Source organism: Ovis canadensis, chromosome X (genome assembly GCF_042477335.2).
Source record: "Ovis canadensis isolate MfBH-ARS-UI-01 breed Bighorn chromosome X, ARS-UI_OviCan_v2, whole genome shotgun sequence".
Taxonomy (NCBI): domain Eukaryota; kingdom Metazoa; phylum Chordata; class Mammalia; order Artiodactyla; family Bovidae; genus Ovis; species Ovis canadensis.
This window is the reverse complement of record NC_091727.1, coordinates 109,736,785-109,759,482: the sequence shown is the minus strand read 5'-3', so window position 1 is coordinate 109,759,482 and position 22,698 is coordinate 109,736,785. Positions and strand designations below refer to the sequence as shown.

At 35.0% G+C, this 22,698-nt stretch overlaps 1 protein-coding gene across 6 annotated transcripts in view; it reads right to left on the bottom strand.

The window, feature by feature from the left end:
- STAG2 (STAG2 cohesin complex component) overlaps positions 1-22,698 on the bottom strand; it is a 129,667-nt gene that overhangs the window by 5,204 nt on the left and 101,765 nt on the right. For 4 of the 6 annotated variants that reach the window (XM_070290787.1, XM_070290788.1, XM_070290789.1 and 1 more), the window contains exons 25-33: positions 20,016-20,155; positions 17,021-17,122; positions 14,566-14,714; positions 12,836-12,964; positions 9,067-9,290; positions 6,037-6,226; positions 5,836-5,946; positions 2,337-2,463; positions 1,300-1,377 (exon numbers count right to left, since the gene is read on the bottom strand). In XM_070290787.1, the coding sequence (XP_070146888.1) occupies positions 1,300-1,377; positions 2,337-2,463; positions 5,836-5,946; positions 6,037-6,226; positions 9,067-9,290; positions 12,836-12,964; positions 14,566-14,714; positions 17,021-17,122; positions 20,016-20,155 (1,250 nt within the window). The remainder of the gene's footprint in view (positions 1-1,299; positions 1,378-2,336; positions 2,464-5,835; positions 5,947-6,036; positions 6,227-9,066; positions 9,291-12,835; positions 12,965-14,565; positions 14,715-17,020; positions 17,123-20,015; positions 20,156-22,698) is intronic. The other 2 variants (XM_070290791.1, XM_070290792.1) reach the window with 1 other exon arrangement.

Sequence of the window (22,698 nt, the reverse complement as noted above, 5' to 3'; positions counted from 1 at the left end):
AAATGCAGAATGTTAGATCATACTTAAGACCTACTGAAGCAGAACCTATATTTTAATAAGATCTCTACATGATTTATATGTCCCTTAGAGATGGACAAACACTGATTTCAAGGATCCCAAGGTGCCTTGTCCAAAGATTTCTATACCTGCTGATCTATGAAATGTTATCTTTTAGCTCAAATAGCTAGCTCTATTAATTTAAGTATGTTGGCATGAGTTTGTTTGTTAAAATTCTTTCAAGAGCTATCTGACAGCAGATTATGAGTCAAGACAGGGCCAGGAGAGAACGGCAGAAGTACGGGCATAGAAGGCAGGCCTTGGAGGATGATACAACAGTCACCTGAGACAGCAGGTGTTAGAAAGAAGGAGCATAAATGGGTAGATGTTAAAGTGAGCTAGACAGGCATTTAACCGATTTAGCAACCTGACAAAGCTAAACACCTCTATGCTGGGCAAAACTCTCAAAATGAATAAAATCATCACTGCCTGGAGTTCAATCATTGAGCAAAATGTAATATCCTATTTTACTACATCAATCTGGTAGTTATCAAAACAGAAGTGTGTACAAGTGTTATGGGAGCTGAGAATAAAGTATCTATCTAAAAAGTTATGAAAAACTCCACAGGTAATGTCAGAACTGACTACTGAAAGAAAGAATTCACTACTTGGAAAAGGAAATGGGCAATTCCGACAAAGAGGAAAGCTTTTACAAGGTCATGGAGTTGTGAAAGAGCACAGAGTGTCTGAGAGGAACTACAGATTTGAACCATGGCATTCTCAGGGAGAATATGGCAACAGGGACTGATAGAAGAGACAGAACTGACAACAACTAACAATAACCAATTATCTCAACTCCCTTCTCTTTATTACCAAACCTTTGTTCAAGTTTATTTTTCACCATGTCTTCATATTAAAATTATGACTATCATGGTTATTTTTCTTCTAATTCATCCTATTCAAGGAAATATTTCTGAAACACAATTCTGATCATGCCTGCCCCCCTACCCCATTCAAAATCCTTCATCAGGTATAACTCAAGCCTACAGGAAAAGTCCAAATTCCTTAACAAACACTTAAGCCCCAGTTGACCAGGGATTCAAAGGCACTTTGAATCTGTTACCACCACTGCATGACCCGTTCTCAACTCTACTCCGAAATCCCTCCTGCCTGTCTTTTTTCCTCCTGTCCAGTTGTTTTTATACATTCTTAATGTATTGTCCAAGCTCTTCAACCTCAAACTCAGAGATTGCCTATTACTTTTGATTTTATAATGTTGAGGCATATTTAAATTAAACCTACTGATTCATCCATAATTGAAGCTGGATCAAAGAAATCAGGCTTCAGTTCTGTTCTCTCTCGTCTGTTCTTTGATGGTGGCTAAAGGGGAAAAAAAGTAAGGAAGTTGACAATTGTCATATCTGTAATAAGCCAAATAGTAACTGAAAATCTTGAAATTAATTAAGTGTTCACAAGACCTATGTAATTGCAATTGTACCCTATAATACTTCAAGTACTATCTATTCAAACTACAGAATGTTTAAAAATGCAAAAGCAGTTCATTCATGGGAAATTATTCTTATGGATGAAAACTAGAAAAAGGATTTTTTTGTTTTATTTTAGAAATGTCTCTCTCAACTCACTTTCCTTTCAAGGCACTGAATTACACTATTCTGAACAGAAGCCATATTTAATTATTTCTTCCCTTTAAGGAGAATACACCAAGGTATACTGAGAAATAGAAGACCTGGCTTTATGAGTCTCAGCTTTATTGCTTACTAGTTTTGTCTCTCTGGATAGGGTGTCTAAGCTTCAATATCCTCAATCCTTTCAACCTACCTCACAAAGCTGAATGAGCTGTGTAGCAAAATGACATACGTGGAATCATTTTGTATATAATAAAGCCCTAATTGTATATATGATGTTATTATCAGAGAATATACCATCATATATATTCAACTTCCAAGTCTTTTATCAGTACTTTACTGTGTGATATGGAAACTGACCTGAGTAAAAATGTAGATAATGTTTCTAATATATTGGTTTGATAATGTAAATAGATGGTAAATTATAAGGCGATATTATACTATTAGGCAAATTATATTCTTTATATATTCCTAAATTAGTCTGAAAGTTTACCATCTTAAATTAGGATCTAACCACCCTCACCAAACTCACCCTCTTCCTCAATCCCTTCTCATATAACTAAACACCTGGCAACTATTTAGTAATTTTGCAAAACTTACTTTTATGGCAAATATTTCTCTCCTCTAATAATATCCAATTTAATTTCCCAAAAAAATCTAAATTCAAAATCTTACAGAATCATTGTATCTTACCAAGTCTATATCCATGGTGTCAAAATCCATCCCCTCATTAAGATCTTCAATCCTCCCTTCTGAGGACATCATAACATCTTCAACAATTGGCTCTTCATCATCTTCCATTAGGCTTGTACCACGCCGACTAGAGAAATATAAAAAAGGTCAAGATCTCAACCAAAGTCACAACTTAGTAATATATTGGCAGCAACTATGTGGCTCTATTCAAATGTAATGGAAAATGATGGAATTAAGGTCAGGGAAAATGACTAGGCATTGATCATGTCATCAATGATGTCAAAACCCCAATGTTCACTTGTCTGAAAATGCTAAGGAGTTATGTTTATTCTACATTACTTCAAAACATTTAGCTTGATAGTTCTGATATCCCTTTTAAAAGCTCAATGAGAATTTACCACATGAGAGCAGACAAGATACCTCAAATCCTTTTTGAAAGTAGGCAGGGTACAAATTAATAAACAAGTATAAAACAAGAGACCAAAGAAATGACATTTTCAGAATACATGTATTTTCATGAACATATAATGTTAATTTTACCCATCACTCACATTCACTCAGTACCTAAAATGTACCAGGCACTCACTCACTCATTCACATAGTGCCTACTATGTGCCAGGCTTTGACTGTGTCCTATGGATGCAAAATAAAAGATGAATAAGACATGATTCCTGCCCTCAAGGAGCTCACAGTCTACTATGGGAAACACAATTAATTATGACAAAGTGATAAATATTGCAAGAGAAATATGCATTAAGCGCTATAAAGATATACTGAAAGAAGAGATTAATTCTGCTTCAGGAAGAAATGAGCAACATTTACGGTGAAACTTGCACTCTGTATCCTATGAAACTCAAAACTGAGACATATATAGAAAAGTTAAAAAAAAATTAAGACCAAAAATTCTATTATCACATAATTATAAGGAAAAAAACTCAAATTTCAAGTTCACAAATTAGCCCATATCAGCATAAAGGAATCAACATTAAGTGAAATTGAGGGTGACTTCTTGTTCCCCAGTTTGGATAATATTTCTTTCTTTGCTCACTCATGTAAAGACCCCCCCCCAGACCCCCCCCCCCAATCAATTATTTATTGAATGCCTGCTCACAATTTACACAAAACTATGTTGAGTCTTAAAAGACAAAGATAACAAGACATGATGTCTAGTCCAGGCTATGTGGACAAATATGTTAACAATGGTCCCTATTTCTCAAGAGTTCTGGACAGTAAATGATAAATGACAATTTTACTGTGTTTGGTGGAAGCAACTGTGAAGGGAATATGTGTGCTTTGGGGACCATGTGTTATAGAAAACCAGAAACTCATTTTGCTTTTGAAAGATGTATGTGATATAAACTAGGTGACAGAGAGAATTTGAAGGTATTTTCAGTTATAGGCCAGACACCATTACAGAACAATTATTGTAAAACAAAAATATTTTAAAGTCTCAGGTGATAGACTACTTATGATACAACCAAAAGACTCTTCTGATAATAATTATTTAACTGGAATAATTTCTTTGTCACCTAGGGAAGTTTATCTTTAAGAAGAATAAAAACTAACTACAGCTATATGAGATGATGGATGTTTACTAAACTTATTGTGGTAATCACTTCATGATGCATGTAACTTGCATCATCATGCTGGACACCTTAATACAGTGTTGTATGTCAATTATATCCCCATAAAACTTGAGAAAAAAATTAATCAATTAATCTACAAACAAAAGAATAATGATAAATGGTACTGATAATGAAAGGCTGTGGAAGATTGTGGGCACTGGCGGAAAGTTTTAAGGGGAGACATATGGACCAAATGATTGCCTGGCAGAATTCTGCAGTATTTGTACTAGTAACTAGTAAGAAGCTAAGAAATCACTTTGTTGAATTCAGCATGAAATAAGAACATATGTTAAAGGGAATGTGGCTATAGAAACAGAATAGGGGACAGAATCAAGGGATAGTATAGAGGATGAACATAGTAGACATAACAGGATCCGAATCTACAGATGTGATAAAGTATACCTTGTCTGTTTGAGGTTTTTAAGACCACTACAGAAAACTAAAGTGAATTTAAATAGACTACTACTCGTGAGGTGAATGACTGGTTCTAAAGAAAAATAGGTCAAATTCTCATCATTCAAAAACCAACAAAATTGAAACAAAATATAAATTTAAGAAATAAGGTAACAATCACTACATCCAGCATTAAAACATGTACCACATTATGTTACAAATACAAAGCTTTCAAACTAAAAAACTTAATTAAAATCATCAGATCTTCCCCCTTCATACCAGTCATCTAAATACTGCTTATATGCCATTTCTTTTGGAGCCAAAGCTAATAAGGACTTATAAAACTCTCATACAGATTCCAGTAAAAACAAAGTATCTGAAAGTTAAACTGCAGGTTTTTTTAGCATTGGACATTTATTCATTCAATGAACATTTAACTTAGTACTTTTTTAATGTGCCAAGCACTAACAGGAAATGAAAGCAGTCCCTATTAAGAGGTACAAACTATTAAGTATAAGATACAAGGATATATTGTATAACACAGGGAAATGCCAATATTTTATAATAACTCTAAATGGAATAAAACCTTAAAAACTGTGAATCACTAAACTGTATACCTGAAACATAATATTGTACATCAACTATACTTTTCAATTTAAAAAAGAGAAAGAAAGAGGTCCCTGCCCTTAAGGAGCTCACAGTCTAGAGAAAGGGACAAATTCATAAACAAATTACAATACAATGTGGTAAGTGCTATAAGAAATAGGAATATACATAGTGTTATGGGAGCATAGATGACACCACAGCTTCATATAAGGTGACACCTGAGCTTGCCCTTTTATGATGATTTTACCAGCTGTCAGGGAATAAGATATGATACTAAAATGTAGGCAGGGGCCATATCTAGAAAGATCTTGCATGCCATGAGCTAAGGAGTTTGAACTGTATCTTGCAGGCAACGGGGATCCACAGAATGGTTTTAAGGAAGAGAGCTACATGATCAGATTTTTATTCTAGAATAGCAATTCTTGATGGCAACGTGAATGATGGAGTGGTGGTGAGGGGAGTGACGGAAGGGATTTGGTGAGAGGATAAATAGATCTGAGGGAGGAACATGAATTAGAAAGCTAATGCAAATAGTTCAGGTGAGAGATGAGGGCCTGAACTAAGGTGGGGATCAATTAAGATGTAACAAAACTAAATTTTTAGCTATAGTTCTGTGTACCAAAATAAACAAGGATTCAGAGTTAAATTTTTCCAACAGATCAACCTAATATCAGTCCTTTACCTAACTAGTTAATAATTAACTTCAGAAGGTTTTTTTTTTTTTCTGTTGGAAAGACCAATTTTTAGCTCCTTGATTATTTCAGCTTAGTTACTCTAGAGAGTTTGCTGAAATTTTTAGATAAGGCACACAATAAAATATGTCAAAATGAATTAGTGAACTTCCTAGACTCAGACAATAAGGCACTCTCACTTACATGGCATGCTGAAGATTAGTTCGCAGTTTAACATAGCTCATTGCTGCTCTCTCCTGCTGTTGCCTTGCTTCCTCTTGTTGTCTTTGAGCTAACATCCATGTTACCTGCGTGCTTCAAGGAGAATTTTATTCTTCTTTTAACTTAACTTTTTTCTATGCAATTAATAAAGTTATAGTACATAAAATGATCAAATGTACTTACTTATAATCAAGAGGAGTTTGATGATGTTCAGTCTGCATTGGATAGACACTCATGAAACTATCCTCAGGTCGTAATCTTTTCGGCTCTCTCATAATCGTTGAGGTGAGTTGTGGTGTCTGCATCATAACTGGGGTGTGCAGGGTTTGCTCTCTGCTTAGCCACATACTGTCGCTACTACTGCTTTCTTCAGCTGAGAAAGAAAAGTAATAGCAATGAAGTTCAGTCACTAATTTTGACTAAGTGTTAGTCGCTCAGTCATGTCCGACTCTGTGAGACCTCATGGACAATATAGCCCACTTGGCTCCTCTGTCCATGGGATTTCCCAGGCAAGAATACTGGAGTGGGTAGCCAGTCCCTTCTCCAGGGGATCTTCCTAATCCAGGGATCGAACCCAGGGCTCCTGCATTGCAGGCAGATTCCTTACCATCTGAACCACCAGGGAAATGTCTAATACAACCTGTGCAGGTCAACAAACATCTGCTTCTTTACACATCCTAGAGCTTGGAACAGAGGGATACAAAGGTACGTAAGATGCAGTCCCTGCCATGTCCTGACAGTCCAGGTGTGGAAAAAGAAAGTGAAAGTTGCTCAGTCGTGTCCAACTCTTTGCGACCCCATGGAGTGTAGTCTGCTAGGCCCCTCTGTCCATGGAATTCTCCAGGCAAGAATACTGGAGTGGGTAGCCATTCCCTTCTCTAGGGGACCTCCCCAACCCAGGGATTGAACCCAGGTCTCCCGCATTGCAGGAGGATTCTTGAACCATCTGAGTCACCAGGGTAGCCCAAGAATACCAGAGTAGGTAGCTTATCCCTTTCCAGGGGATATTCCCAACTCAGGAATCGAACCAGGGTCTCCTGCATTGCAGGCAGATTATTTACCAGCTGAGCTACCAGGGAAGCCCTGGTAAAGAAAATATAGGCAATTACAACACGTGTGCATGCACGCTCAGTTGCTTCAGTCATGTCCAACTTTTTGCAACCCCATGGACTATATAGTCTGCCAGGCTCCTCTGTCCATGGGATTCCCCAGGCAAGAATACTGGAGTGAGTTGCCATGCCCTCCCTCCAGGGAATCTTCCTGACCCAGGGATCGAACCTGTGTCTCCTGCATTGCAGGCAGATTCTTTACTGCTGAGCCACTGGGGAAACACAGTGTGGTAAGTGCTAAAAGAGGGAAGCACAGGGAGAATGGGAACAATGAAAAAGATCAGAGCCCAGCTACCCAGAAGTTACTTCTGACTAGAGTAGATATTATGTGAACTGTGACATCTCCAAGAAATGGGGAGAACCTAAGCAAAAGCACTGGGGCATGAAACAACAATGACTGAATCATACTAATTTGCTGATTATTTTAAGAGTTTAGTACTCCTGGAGTAGATGGCAAAAGATAAGGCTGAATAAAGAGGCAGGAATGAACTTATGCAAAATTTTATAAGCTATGCTAAGGTGACAGGAGCTACTACTAAAGGTTCTATGGAAGCAATGTGGTGAGTTACATGTTTTATACAAAGTATATGGTGGTGATGTGGAGGACAGACTTAAGAATATGAAAACTAGCAAGCGAGCTGGCCACTGAGGACGCTAATTATGTTAGACCAGGTGAGTTAAGAGGTTTAGATAAGAAAAACTTTAAAATTTAGTGGTATTCAGTAGATACATCTTTTAATTTGATAACTTTTCTATCTAAAAAAAGGAAAATTTAACTTCTTATTAAGCCCAAGTATTTTAACTGGTCAGGGATACTGTGTAAGAAAGATTTCTCCACAGACTGGGCTGTTGATACTATATGACCAATCAAGTCTAAATCTAAGGCTGTGTAAGTTACAAGTTTATGCTTCATGTTACTGGACAGAAAAATACTAAAACCATTAATCCATGTGGCAATTTAAAACCATGGCTCCTAGGAAAATAAGTTAAAAAAAATAAAGCCCCCAAATCTCTGACACTTGTCACATTAACAGGTAGGTGGGGGATGATGCCCCATTCCCTTGAATCTGTGCCCTGTGATTGCTTGGTCCACAGAACATGATGGAAACTATGCTATGCCAGTTTGCTGGCCTTAGAAAATGGCAGTGTCCAGAGTTGTCTCTTGAGACACTTGTTCTTGAAGCCAAGTCACACACTGTGAGGAAGCCAAATAGTCACATGGAAAGGTCACATGTAAGGTGTTCTGGCAGACAATCTAGCTGAGGTCCCAGCTGACAGCCAGCATCAGATACATCTAGAAGTGAAGATATCTCCATATGATTCCAGTCCCAGCCTTGGAGTATTTATTCCTAGTGAAAGTACCAGACATTATGTCCAGGTTATATCATTAAGTTTTGGGAGTAGTTTGTTACTCAGGAATAATAGCTGGAACAAATTTTGACAACTATACTCATTTGTTTAAAGTATCTTAAAGAAAGGAAATGAAGAACCAATCCTGGAGTACTAAGAGTCCAAGAGATTCAAGCATCATAATATATTCTTAACTCTAAGATTATAGACAGCAACTTGTATTCCTATCAAGTTCTTTATGATTAATAATCTCTTCACAGAAATTCCAAAGTTGGAACCTCTCTGAATCTGCTGTGCCACTTAAACTAGATGATCTGATCTCTTAGGTAATGATTAGTTCTAAAATACTGAGTCCATATCCATATAGAGCATAGGGCAGTGATTTAAAAAGTAGATGCTCTATGGGGTAGGAGGGAGATTTAAGAGGGAGGGGACGTGTGTATATCTTAAATAAATTTAATACAGAAAAAAAAGTAGATGCTTTAGAGTGAGATTGCCTGGCTCTGCTACTTAGTATCAGTGTGACCTAAGTTAATCAACTTCTCTGTACTAGTTTCCTCCATGTGAAAAACAAGAATGTACCTAAAGAATTTTAAGAATCAAATTCATATATGCAAAATGTTTAAAACAGTACATTTTACACATAACTGGAACAAACAGTGTGCATTTAACAACACATACCTTGAATTTAAAAAGGAGGTGACCTATGGGAAACATAAAGGACAAACATAAAGAAAATAAACTATATGCTTACTGAGTGCGAGCTGCATGCCTTCAACCACTTTCCGTTTCCCTGTAGATGGTTTGGATTTTTTACTCCGCACAGTTGACCCCCGACTACTAATTCCACTAATGACTGACATGGTGTCATCATCACCACCAGCTAGCAAAGAATTTCGGTATGACATTAGGGGAAGCCACACGTCTTCTCTTCGGAGTGACATCTGAAAGGTCATGAACTTTTCCAAGTAAACATACCTTAAAGAGGAGTAGAAACCATTAGCTTTGATACATTAAATTGCCATACCTTTTTTTTAAATTTTTGCTTATTCCTACATCTTAAGGCTTACACATTATATGGAACACACAATGATTAACTAGAGTTAAATAAAAAGTAAATGAGAATGAAAATAATGGTCGATGGATCTACATTCCCTGAAAGCATCCCACTAACAACTGCAGGATATTAGTGTTCTCTTTCTCAAAATGTCTCTGTTCTATCCTAACTTTACAGGTCCCCTCTGTTAGAAGAACAAATCTGAGTCATATTTTTGAAAAGAGGATTGGATTTAAAGATTACACAACATGAGTTCTAGTCCCAGTTCTACCAACCCCTAGCCATGTGAGTGTGGGTATATTACTTCACTACTTATTCTAAGCCTCATCAGTACAGTGATGAACAATTCTGTCTCTATGAAGATTCTCACAATAAAGGAAATAATTCACAGCATTTTGGTTTATTATTTGTTGAGCACCTATGTCTCAGGCAATGGGGACAGATGCAAAGGTAAATCTAATATGACCCCCATCTGCAAAATATTTTCAGCGTAATGGAATTCACACATCTGCCCTTGGATCCAAGTATCACAAGGATTCCATGACTTACATATAATATAGCAACTAAAAATCAACTAACATTTGTGTGACTACTGTGTGCTAGGTGTTTTCCTCTTGGGCTCTTTAACTTTATTCTTATAATCTTGTGAGGGAGATATTCTCCCCGTATCATAGATAAGGAGAGAAAGGATAGGAGATCTTCCTGATCCAAGGATCGAACCTGTGTCTCCCACACTGCAGGAAGATTCTTTACCGCTGAGCCACTGGGGAAGCCCTACATACAGTACTCCTCAAAGTGTGGTCTGTAAGCTGGCTGTCAGTCAGAGAACTATTAACCATCTGACAAGATGTGCAGCCAAAATCTACTTACTAGCAGAGATTTACAACTATGTATCCACCACATAGTCTAACAGAACATTCCAGATAAGTAGCCCTCTCTGCTGCTATTGCCTTTTTTCCTCTTTCCAGCCACAGAGGTTGCCATTAACCTGAACTTGTTTTTGTCCCTATTTATAATGTTTTAATACTTATTTGTCTGAAAACACAGCACCATTTTGTACTTAGCTTTCTGCACAGAACATTTTAATTTAAAATCTAACCATTTTGGAAGACTGGTATCAGCTAACACTATGGTGATAATCATTTTCCAATATGTATATCAAATCAATATGTTGCACACCTCAAACTTACAGTGTTATATGTCAACTATATCTCAATGAAGTCAGAAAAACAATTCTGAAAAAATGAATGAGATCTCAGGGTCTAATATGTAACATGGTGGTTATGGTTGATAATACTATGTAAATATATAATACTATATAACTGAAATATGCTAAAGGAGTAGAGCTTGAGTGTTCTGATCAAAAAAAGAGTAAACAATGTGAGGTGATAAATACGTTAATTAACTTGATTATGGGAATCCTTAGACAATGTATATGAAATCATGCTGTATACTTTCAATACATTACAAATTTATTTGCCAATTACAGCTCAATAAACTTGAAAAAAATTTTAAAGTAGATCAATTGGATTGTGTGAATCTTTTCAATCCCAATTCAGTCAAATGAACTAAGAATAAGTCATTTATGACATTTGGAGAAGGGAAAGGCCCACTCCAGTATTCTGGCCTGGAGAATTCCACGAACTATATAGTCCATGGCGTCACAAAGAGTCAGACACAACTGAATTACTTTCATATATGACATCTAAGACTACTAGAAATTTGAATAATTAGATGGACTTTTAATAAAATTAAGGATTTATATTTACTTAAAAATATCTAACAATTTTGACCACTATATAGTATTCCATTGTATATTAATCTATCGATCTCATTTTCTAGTTAATAGATACTTAGTTTTGTGCTTTCCCCTATTCAAACAATGCAAAAGTCAATTTTTTTTTCTTTTTGGCCATAAATATGGGAGACCTGGGTTTGATCCCTGGGTTGGGAAGATCCCTGAAGGAGGGGATGGCAACCCACTCCAGTATTCATGCCTGGAAAATCTCATGGACAGAGGAGCCTGGTGGGCTGCAGACCATGGGGTCACAAAGAGTTGGACACAACTGAGTGACTAAGCATATTAGCACATGTGGGATCTTAGTTCCCTGACAAGGGACAGAACCTGTGACCTCTGCATTGTAAGCAAGATTCTTAACCACTGGACTGCCAGGGAAGTCCCCAACAGTCAAATCATTTATAGTTCTCCTTACATATATGTGTAAGAGTTCATCTCACCAATCTACCTTTGAATAGCATTACTGGATCATGAGGTAGGAAGAGTCTTAAACTTTACTACATACTACCAGATATCTCTAAAGTGGTCTTGTACCAGCAATGTATAAGTCTCTATTGCTCCACATCCTTGGCGCTATCAGACATCTTAAAGTTGTGATAATCTACTAGGTGAGAAATCATTTTTTTGTTTTTAATTTTTATTTCTCTAATTAATAGTATCAATGCAATTTTTTTTTTTTTGGCCTACCATCACACAGCTTGTGGGACCTTAGTTTTCCAGGCAGGGATTGAATCCAGGCCCTCAGCAGTGATTGCACAGAATCTAACCACTGGACTACCAATCCCTCAATGCAATTTTAAATTGGGATCAATTTATGTATAATACAGTGCACAGAAAATAAAAGTTGGACCACCTCTGTAAATGAATGCAGTCATGTAACCCATACACCTATCAAGATATAGGATATTCCCACGACCCCAGAAAGTACCTTGTATCCCCTTTCCCATTCAGTCTTTCCAACTTCAACAAGTACCACTATGGTGAGTTCTATCAATATAGATTAGTTTTGTCTGCTTTAGAATTTCATATAAGATCTATATAATCTTTAAATGCAAAATACTGGTGGGCTTTAAGAAGACATTACTTATACTATGAGTTATTCATATTCTTCTGTCTTTTTATACCTCAAAGCCCAGGGTTGGGAGGTCTGGGAGGGAGGGATGAAAGAAGAGTCTGAGACTTTAATTCCACTTGTTGGGCTCTCTTAGAATGTAAGTCATCATTTTAGAAGATCAAACCATAAAAGTATTCTGTTTAAATGGCCTGTTGAGAACAGGACTTGTAGTTAAAGTACGAACATAAAAGAGGGAGACTTCTGCTTTCCAGTGTAGTCACAGCTCAGGACACAAAGACACAGATGGATCAGCAATATTATTGTCTGCTAAATGTTTCTTCCTTAGTTAGGCTGAGCAAAGAACCCAAACAGGAATACAAAAAGCATTCCAGTTACACCTTTAAAGATACAGCTACACTGTAAAACGAACTCATAGAATTAAAATATAATATTATGCATAAAACACAGTTGTAATCTTTAAATTATAAAATTTCTGAAGCATAAAGTTTTTGTGTATTAATGAAATCCTACAAATCTGATAGAGAAACCAATTATAACAAATCTTTAAGAATTCCAAAGCAAAATTAAATAGAGTATTTCTAGTAAATACATACACTGTTCTTTTGTCTTGTCGGAGTAGTTTAGAAGAAAATTCACTAAGAATATCAAGAAATGCCAAATTTAAAGGTGGATGGCTCTCTCCTTGTGGATTAGGTTCTTTAAAAGCAAATTCTATGCCATCTCTGCAACAAAAACAAAAAAAGACAAATATTTAAATAACTACAATAGAAAATTTAATAACCTAGAAAATTTCTCTATATACTTTCACTCCACTACAAAAGATGCTTCCTTTCTCATGTGTTTAATCTGAGGAAGAGGGACAATAATGAGTCTATAGAGAATGATCAAATATATTTCTATTTTATGACACTGTTATTTTGTTTTGGGTGGATTTTTTTTGTTTTTTTTATTGGGGGTGGGGGTGGGGGTGGGCATGCTACACTAATTGGAGATCTTAGTTGCTCTCACCCTAGCAGTGAAAGTGCTAAACACTGGACTTCCCAGGAACTCTGAACTGTTACTTTCTCTGAAACAAAACAGACACACACAGACAGACACACACCCTAGCTGGTTCTTTAAAACAAAACAGACACAGACACAGACACTTCCCCTCCCCGACACTGGTCTTTATTACAAATGTGATCTGGCATAGCTACATTCTTTCCTCAGTTTTCTTTTCCATAAAAAACAATCCAAATCCTTTCACATAATGATCAGTACATTTTCTGTATATTTTAAGACATAAAGGAGATCAACTATAAAATCAACTTAAAATAATGATTACAGACTATTTGTAATGACTCACTAAAAAGTAAAGTTCAAAAAGTATACTCAACTCAGGGCCAATTTTACCTGTATTTATTTAACAATAAATACCTCTATTAAGACAACTACCCAACATTACATATATATGAAGTAAATAATATATTACTTCTCAGAATAATTACTGCATGTGTGGTCCTTAAGTATTACCTAAAATTCACAACCAAAGTATTAAAAGGCATAAAAAGAAATCTGAGACTTTCAGAGCCAAATGAAAAAGTGGGAGTAAATTAAAGTTGAGGAAAGCATAGGACTAACTTAAAGAGCAGAATAATTTCTGAAAGGAGATATTTAACACTTTCATAACTAAGTAAACAATACAAATTTTAAAAAGACACAAAACAGAGAGCTTTCAATGAAACGGAACCCAAGCCTCTAGATTTTTCCAAAGGCAAGGCTCTTTATCCACAATAAAGATAAAGGGTATTAATATCCACATGCTGGTTATGTTAGAGATCTAAAATATACTCATATATAAAAGTATAATTGATCACTAAATTACATGCCTAAAATAAAATCAGATTTTTTCCAATTTTGATAAGGCAAAGAAAACATGCAGATAAAATAAAGATTGTAGCTCAAAATAAGAGAAAAGGTAATAAAAGAGAACAGAAACTTGCAGCAAAGGAATCAAATTCTTCTACCCAGCCACGAGATCATGACAAAACTGCTATAAGAGATTTTATAATACCTAACAAATATATGTTTTCTTCACATAATTCATAAAGATTTTGTATGGCTTTAATTAAAGCAAAGACTTTTCTACAAAAGGTATTTTAGTCCCAATTCATGTTTTAACAGAGACAGCACTGTAACTGGTTCTTAAGAAAGGAAACATATTACAGATTTGCAAACAAGTAATAAGGCAGCAACTGAATTTGGTTATTCTAAACAAAAAAGCAATATACAAAAAACCTGCATGATTAAAACCCAGAGAAGCTGAATAAAATTTGGAAATTACTTGTGTAGCATAGCAATGGCCTCTCTAGTTTTCAACTGATCGAGTCCAAAAGTTAAAGCAAAACGTCGAGCAAGTTCTTTAATGCCGCTAAAAGTTGAGGATGACCTATCAAAATTATAGCCATTTTCCTGTATCATTTCATTAAAAAGCTGTTTGGAAAGAAAGAAAGAAAGCATGTTAAAGTTTTTAATAATTATGTATTATTACTGATTTTGAAATATCATATTTTATATTTAACATATACTTGATGTTCTATAAATAAGGCATTATACTTCATTCTAAAGCATGGATTTTTTAAAACATGATTCAAATGACCAAAATTGCAGCACTTCACATATTCAAACTAGAGGTTAATAACTGACATTAGAAACTTCTTAGATTAGTTATGACAGAGTTTTTTTCTGTCACTATTAATTGGATAATATAATAGCATATAAAAATATAAACCAACTAAATTATTAGGCAACTATGTTCTTATTGACATTTAAATTACGGATCAAAAAGTAAGCAAAACAAAATATAATTTTTTCAACTATCAAACTGCCAACATTTTTAACAGATAATGGCTACGACTCAAGAATACAGCGCATTCCTATAGTAGTTATGGCTACTACTCAAGATAGCCAGTAGGAGTTTGCAGTATGACTCAGGAACTCAAACCAGGCTCTGTGACACCTAGAGGGGTGGGAATGGGGCAGGAGGTGAGAGGGAGGTTCAAGAGGAAGGGCTGGCTGATGCATGTTGATGTATGGCAGAAACTAATACAATACTGCAATTATCCTTCATTAAAAATAAATAAATTTAAAAAAAAAGAATACAGTGCAATGGGCACTGATCTGAGAACATAAACTGAGATAACCTTTCTTTCTACACAGCAATCTGGCAATGTGTAGCAAAAGCTTTAGAATTTTCATGCTCAACAAAGCAACTGTTATTATCAGACTCTACCTAAAAAGAATAATAGTAATATTTGTGTGCAATACACAGGTACAAAAATGTTTGTTTTAATGCTATTTATAATGGAAAGAATTGTACACTCCCAATACAGGGGGCACAGATTCCATCCCTGCTAGGGAAACTAAGATCCCACATGCCACACAGAGCAGCCAAAAAAGAGCAGAGGGAAGTATTTAATGGCATGAAAAAGTTTAGGATTTATTAATATGAAAAATTAAGGATATTAAGACAGAATACACATTTTTTATTTTGTAAAATAAGATTTAACACAGGCATTAAAAAGATTTTAGAAAGATGATTAAAAATGAAAACACTGTCAAGTGAAAAAAATTAAAGATAAGTATATTTTTTCTAGTTTTCCTAAAATACTTTCTAAACGTTCTACAGCTATTATTTTAAAACAAAATAAAAGTTATTTAAATGCAGCCTTTAAAATCTTTTAATAAAGAATATCAAATATGCAAATGAAGGTAAGAACTTTCACACCTATGTTTCTAAAAAGCCAAGAAACTTTATCAAAGTGAAATGGGTTTGGTTATGATTTACATGCATTTGGTCTCAACAGACCAAAGTATACTAAGCAAATGATTTTTGCCTATTTAAATTTGCCATGCCACTGCCAAAATGAAAATGACTGGTGTATTTTCACTATGATTGGTAAGTGCTCATTAAAATTACATGTGCGAATGGGTAACGAATAAAGTAAAATTCACCTGAAACTTACCAAAGCAAGTTAACCACAGCTAACATTTCGGTGATTATTTTTTCCAAATAGACACAGTGAAAGTGAAAGTCACTCAGTCAAGTCTGACTCTTTGTGACTCCATGGACTACACAGTCCATGGAATTCTCCAGGCCAGAATACTGGAGTGGGTAGCCTTTCCCTTCTCCAGGGACACAGAGATAGGCGCAATTTCACAGTGATGCTATACTGCAATCTTTTTATTTTATTCTCAAATATGGTAGAGATCTTACATTAATACCAACTTATGCTAATTTTAAGTGCTACCCAATAGCCACTGTGGAGATGTACTACACAATATATTCATCTAATATCCTATTGATGGACATTTGGATTATTTCTAATTTCTTGGTATTATAAATAACTTTGCAATGTACAATCTTGTATATTCATTTTTGCAAACTTATCCTATTACCACTGTAGACAAAATTCTAAAAGTAGAATTGCTGCCTCAATGACATACACATTATAAATTTTGACATGTATTGGCAAACTGCCTACCAGGAAGGTTGAGCCAATATATACTGCTGGCAGAACCTGTTTCTCCCATATCTTAGGCAGCTGTAGGTTTTGCCAATCTTGCCAGTCTAGAGGCAAAAAATGATCTCACTTGCTCAATGTTTACTAGTGAGATTGTGTATTTTCCATTTCCACTTTTACGAACTATCTACTGTGCTCTTTTGCCCAGTTTTTGACTGTTACCTTGAACCTGTAAGTGCTTATTATGTTAGCCTAATCATGGTACTCATGTCTTACCTGTTGCAAACTGAGAATAAGGGTCTTTGCACACTGAATTTTGTCTATTTGTCTTGTTTTACTCATTGTTTCTTTGATGATATCACCATAGTCATTATAATACTAGAAAAGAAATTTGAATAAATTAGGGCTTTGTCTCTTAAAACTATTGGACAATAAGACTAATTTTAGGTTAGGCACATAAACATATTACAAGAATATATTTGGCTAAAATTATGACTTCAAAGACACATAAGAATGTTACTGAAACTATTATGATCTTTAAGCACAATCTCTAACATTGGTAAATTCAGAAATATCAGACAGTTAAGATCTAATTCACATTAAGTTCTAGAGTTGATTTTAAGGAGGTATAGTGTATAAAAATAATTAAGTATTCTGATTTTCAGAACTATTAGGTTGATGCAAAAGTAACTGCGGTTTTGCACTTTTGAACTTTGCTGTTTGATATTAGAATACACTCTTAAATAAATGCGGTTGCTATATATCATTCTAATGCACATTTCTCAGTTTGTGTTTTTTTGCCAATGAGTTATTACTTGCCATTTATTTTACATTTATTTTAGAGTAGGGAAATGATGTTAAGACAAAAAGCAAAGTCAAGTGATTTTCTTGAGTTCAAAATGAGTCATGAAGCAGCAGAGACAACTCGCAACATCAACAATGCATTTGGCCCAGGACTGCAAACGAACATACAGTGCAGTGGTAGTTCAAGAAGTTTTGCAAAGACAAGAGGATGAGGAGCGCAGTGGCCGGCCTTCAGAAGTTGACACCAACCAGCTGAGAGCCATCATCGAAGCTGATCCTTTTACAACTATCCAAGAAGCGGCCCAACAACTCAATGTTGACCATTCTATGGTCATTTGGCATTTAAAGCAAACTGGAAAGGTGAAACAGCTCGACAAGTGGGTGCCTCATGAGCTAACTGAAAATCAAAAAAATCATCGTTTTGAAGTGTCAAGTGTCTATTGTCTTCTCTTATTCTACACAACAACAAACCAATTCTTGATGAGATTGTGACATACAATCAAAAGTGTGAGACAAACAGCGACAACTAGCTCAGTGGCTAGACTGAGACACTCCGAAGCACTTGTGAAAGCCAAACTCGCACCAAAAAAAAAAGGTCACGGTCACTGTTTGGTGGTGTGTGGCCAGTCTGATTCACTACAGCTTTCTGAATCCTGGCAAAACCATTACATCTGAGAAGTATGCTCAGCAATTGATGAGATGGCACTGAAAACTGCACTGCCTGTAACTGGCACTGATCAACAGAAAGGGCCCAATTCTTCTCCATGACAATGCCTTGACCCCATGTCACACAACTAACACTTCAAAAATTGAACACATTAAAAAAAAATTTGAATGAATTGGGCTATGAAGTTTTGCCTCATCCACCATATTCGCCTGACCTCTTGCCAACTGACTACCAAGCATCTCAATTTTTGGCAGGGAAAACGCTTCCACAACCAGCAGGAGGCAGAAAATGCTTTCCAAGAGTTCGTCAAATCCCAAAGCATGGATTTTTATGCTACAGGAATAAACAAACTTATTTCTCATTGGCAAAAACGTGTTGACTCTAATGGCTCTTTCTTTGATTTATATATGTTTGAGCCTAGTTATAATGATTTAAAATTCATGGTCCGAATCTGCAATTGCTTTTTCACCAAACTAATATTAAGTCAATGAATATTATCATAGTTACTTTCATAACTTATTCATGGCAATTGGCATGTATTTCATGAGCAGTTTCCAAATTTATTAATTTCCATATAGAAACTAACAGTCTGTTAACAACATTTAAAAGAAAAGTTACTGTGAAGTGAAGTTGCTCAGTCGTGTCCGACTCTTTGTGACCCCATGGACTGTAGCCTGCCAGGCTCCTCCATCCATGGGATTTTCCAGGCAAGAATACCAGAGTGGGTTGCCATTTCCTTCTCCCAGGGATCTTCCCGAGCCAGGGATTGAATTCGGGTCTCCTGCATTACAGGCAGACCAGACTCTATTGTCTAAGCCACCAGGGAATTCCCAAAGTTACTGTATGTGGCATTTAAATCACACACTGCACATGATTTTTTTTTCCAATTTAAGATTTTACATAACTACCAGAGATAACAGGATAACCACGCCCCTATGTGACTAACAAAATTGACTCTAATCTAGAATACCTATGTCTAAAAGTTTAAAACTTGCAAAGTGACTTCAAAAACCACCAGTTTAAAAAAAAAAATCTAACAAGTATCATGCCAAATAAGTTTCAAAGTACTTTATTAATGCTTCTATCACATAGGAAACTATTCCAAAGAATAATTAACTAGGTTTTGATAAATATATTACATATTTTATTCTGTAAGATCAAAAGCTTAAAAATTTTACATTTATAATTAGATTTTACTTGAAAAAGGATTACAGGAAAATTATCATGCCGTATTTAGTCACATTCTCTTAGTACAATCAGTAATATCCTTTCTACTACTACTTACAAGTTAAAGAATCTCACATATATTTATGATGCTTGTGAATAACCTACTGTGAATCTAAGCAGATTTTCAGAGCTTAAGAAACTTTACTATCACAGTGCAACAGATAAAGAAAAGGCAGGATACAAAAGGTAGTAAGTCACTCAAGGTCACAAGCTGCATAGTAACCAAGTTGAAACTATATTATCTAATTCTCTGACTCCTAAAACATTTTTTTATGTTATATCAAGGAGGGGAGTGACACCATTCTGTTGTTTTAAATTAAATCACAAATGCAATTTCTATTAGTGACAGTTAATCTAAGACTAGCTATTTGCAATATTCCAAACACAAATGAACTCAAACCCAAAATGTCCATTGATAGAGGAGTGGAGGTATGAGAAAATGTTACTGAAAACGTTAAATATTTTAAGAGATTTCTTTTACACTACAAAAGTAACTTAACTATTAAAAAATTCAATGGTAACCAAACATAAAAGCAATATAAAAATATCTTATTGTCCACTTTTCAATTTTACCTTCATATACTGCTTGAAGATATCTGCAGCTGTATTCATCTCCACCACAGTATATACAATTAGCTTACAAAATGCTGCAAGTAAATTCCTCCTTTTATGCAGAGCTTCAATTTTACTGGCTTCATCCTCCTGCTGACCATCTGGGGGAAAAAGTTTCAAACTTTAATGCCATCTGTATTTTATTTCAGCCATATATATATATATAACTTTATTTTTATTTTGGAGAATGTGAAAAATAAAGAAAAATTTTAAATAAAATAAAAATTATAACCACTCAATAGCTTCCTGAATGACCAGCCCATTTATTCCAATAGAAAAAATTTTTGTGATGTCAAATCAGAAGGCTGTTTGATGAACATGGAACAGGAACAAGAGGGCTGAGTCAAAGGAACTGATGCTTAATGAAGTCAGGCTAAGCTTGCCTAACATATAAGCATGTCTAACCCATTGATCTACTTCCCTAATAGGATAGTTTGACAATGAGACCTGCATATTCACTATCTGTTGGGTAAGGCTTTTCTTCCCTAGGAGCAGACAACCTTAGAAATTGTCCGATCCCTTCTAAAGATGACCCCACCTCACCTACAGCCCAATTTCCATTGACAGATACTTCCTTTATACATATTACAGATATTCAGTTGGACTGGCCGAGAAATCATTCTTTTTAAGGGAACTTCACATATTTCTCCTCTGATTAATTATGTGAGATCTTGATATTTGATATTTATCAAAGGGACAAAATTATTTCCAAATTCATAGTTGAGAAAGCCAGATTACAGACGCCAAGTACTGCCAAAGGATTTTCAATTTGATCCTGTAAATAAAATTGTGATGATGCCTTTTACATAAAAAGCTATGCAAAGAATTTTCCTCTTGACAAATTTTATAAATGAAATTACTTATATCAAAAATATTATGTATAAAGTAAGAACTCTTTCTAAGAAAGTATTTACTTCACCCTGTCTCTGATAATCCTTGATAACTGCTCGTAAATAAAAACCAAAGGTTGAGACTAGGAATTTAAGACAGACCATCCAAAAAGATTGTTATCAAAATTGCCTATTCCAGAATGCCAAAGTCATTTTCTTAGAAACCTAAAATGTACTGTTTATTCTCTTTAAAGAGTACATTGAACATAAAAGCTAACTTTTCTTAATGACTCTGTGATTATAAATGGATTTCTATACAATACTGTTCCAATCATTGTTTGGTACTGCTCTCAGGAACTGGAGGGATATAAGCCTTACTCCCTCTACAGACTAAGTTACTTAGATATTAAAAGAGTTTTTTTTTGAGTCCTTTTGAAAGTTTTGTTTACTTCTTATCAAAAATTAGCTACTTTTTTCTCCTGTAGGGATTAAAGAATGTTAGAAAAGTATCTAATGCACTGGGCCTTTCATAGATGTCAATTGCCATTATTATTATATGTTGTCAGCGCCTCTAGAAACATTCCCTATTTTACCCTCCCCTTCTAATCTGATGTGGGCTAACAAATCAAATAACCATGGGTCTACAGTATCAGGGGTTAGATGAGCATGAAAAGCAATGGAAACAATCATATGTTGCTTTTGGGAGGATAATAGAATAAAACTACTTTGGAGAATAATTTGGCAACATGTGGTAAAGTTTAAAATGCATATAGACTATATACTCTAGCAATTCCACTCAGGTATACACAAGCACACCTCAGAGATATTGCAGGTTTGATTAGACCACCATGAAGTGAATACCACACTAAGATGAGTCACCTGAATTTTTTGGTTTCCTAGTTCATATAAATGTTATGTTTATACTATACTAAGTCTTACTAAGTATTTAATAGCATTATGTCTAAAACATGTATGTACCTTAATTTAAAAACACTTCAATGCTAATCATCATATAAGCTTTCATGTAAATTGCAATACTAACAACAAAGATCACTGATCACAAATCACCATGATAAATAATGAAAAATTTTGAAATGTGCAAAAATTGCCAAAATATGACATAGAAACATGAAGTGAACAAATGTTGTTGGAAAAATGGCATCCACAGACTTACCTGATGCAAAGTTGTCACAAGCCTTCAATTTGTAAAACTACACATTATCTATGAAAGTGCAATAAAAGGAGGTATGGCTGTACACTAGAAAAGCATCTGCACATGTGCTCAGGAGATAATTATAAGAACATTTTTGCAATATTATGTATAATAGAAGAAAAAATGGAAAGAAAAACTAGATGTTCATCAATATGAAAATGGATAACATGTGGTTAATTCATATCACACAATATTCAGCAGTCAGGATGAATAAACTATAACCACACTGATAAATTTCAAAACTAATGTTAATTCAAAAAACCAAGGTGTAAATTAAATGTTCAACTCGATACCATTTATGTGGAAGCTAGCAACAGAAAATAAACTATATATTCTTAAAAGACACATAAACTCTTGGTAAAATAGAATTAAAATGAAAAGGTACAATAAACACCAAATTCAAGATAGCAGTTATTTCTAGGGAAAAACAATAATGGGATTGGGGAGGGATACAAACAAGGGCTTCTTTTTTATCTATGCTTTATTCCTTTAAAAAACAAATCTGAAACAAGGCAAAATTTAACAAATGCTGGTGGTTGGTCTACATAAATGTGTTATATTTTATTCTTTTCCATAAAACTAGAATACATTTCATTTTTAA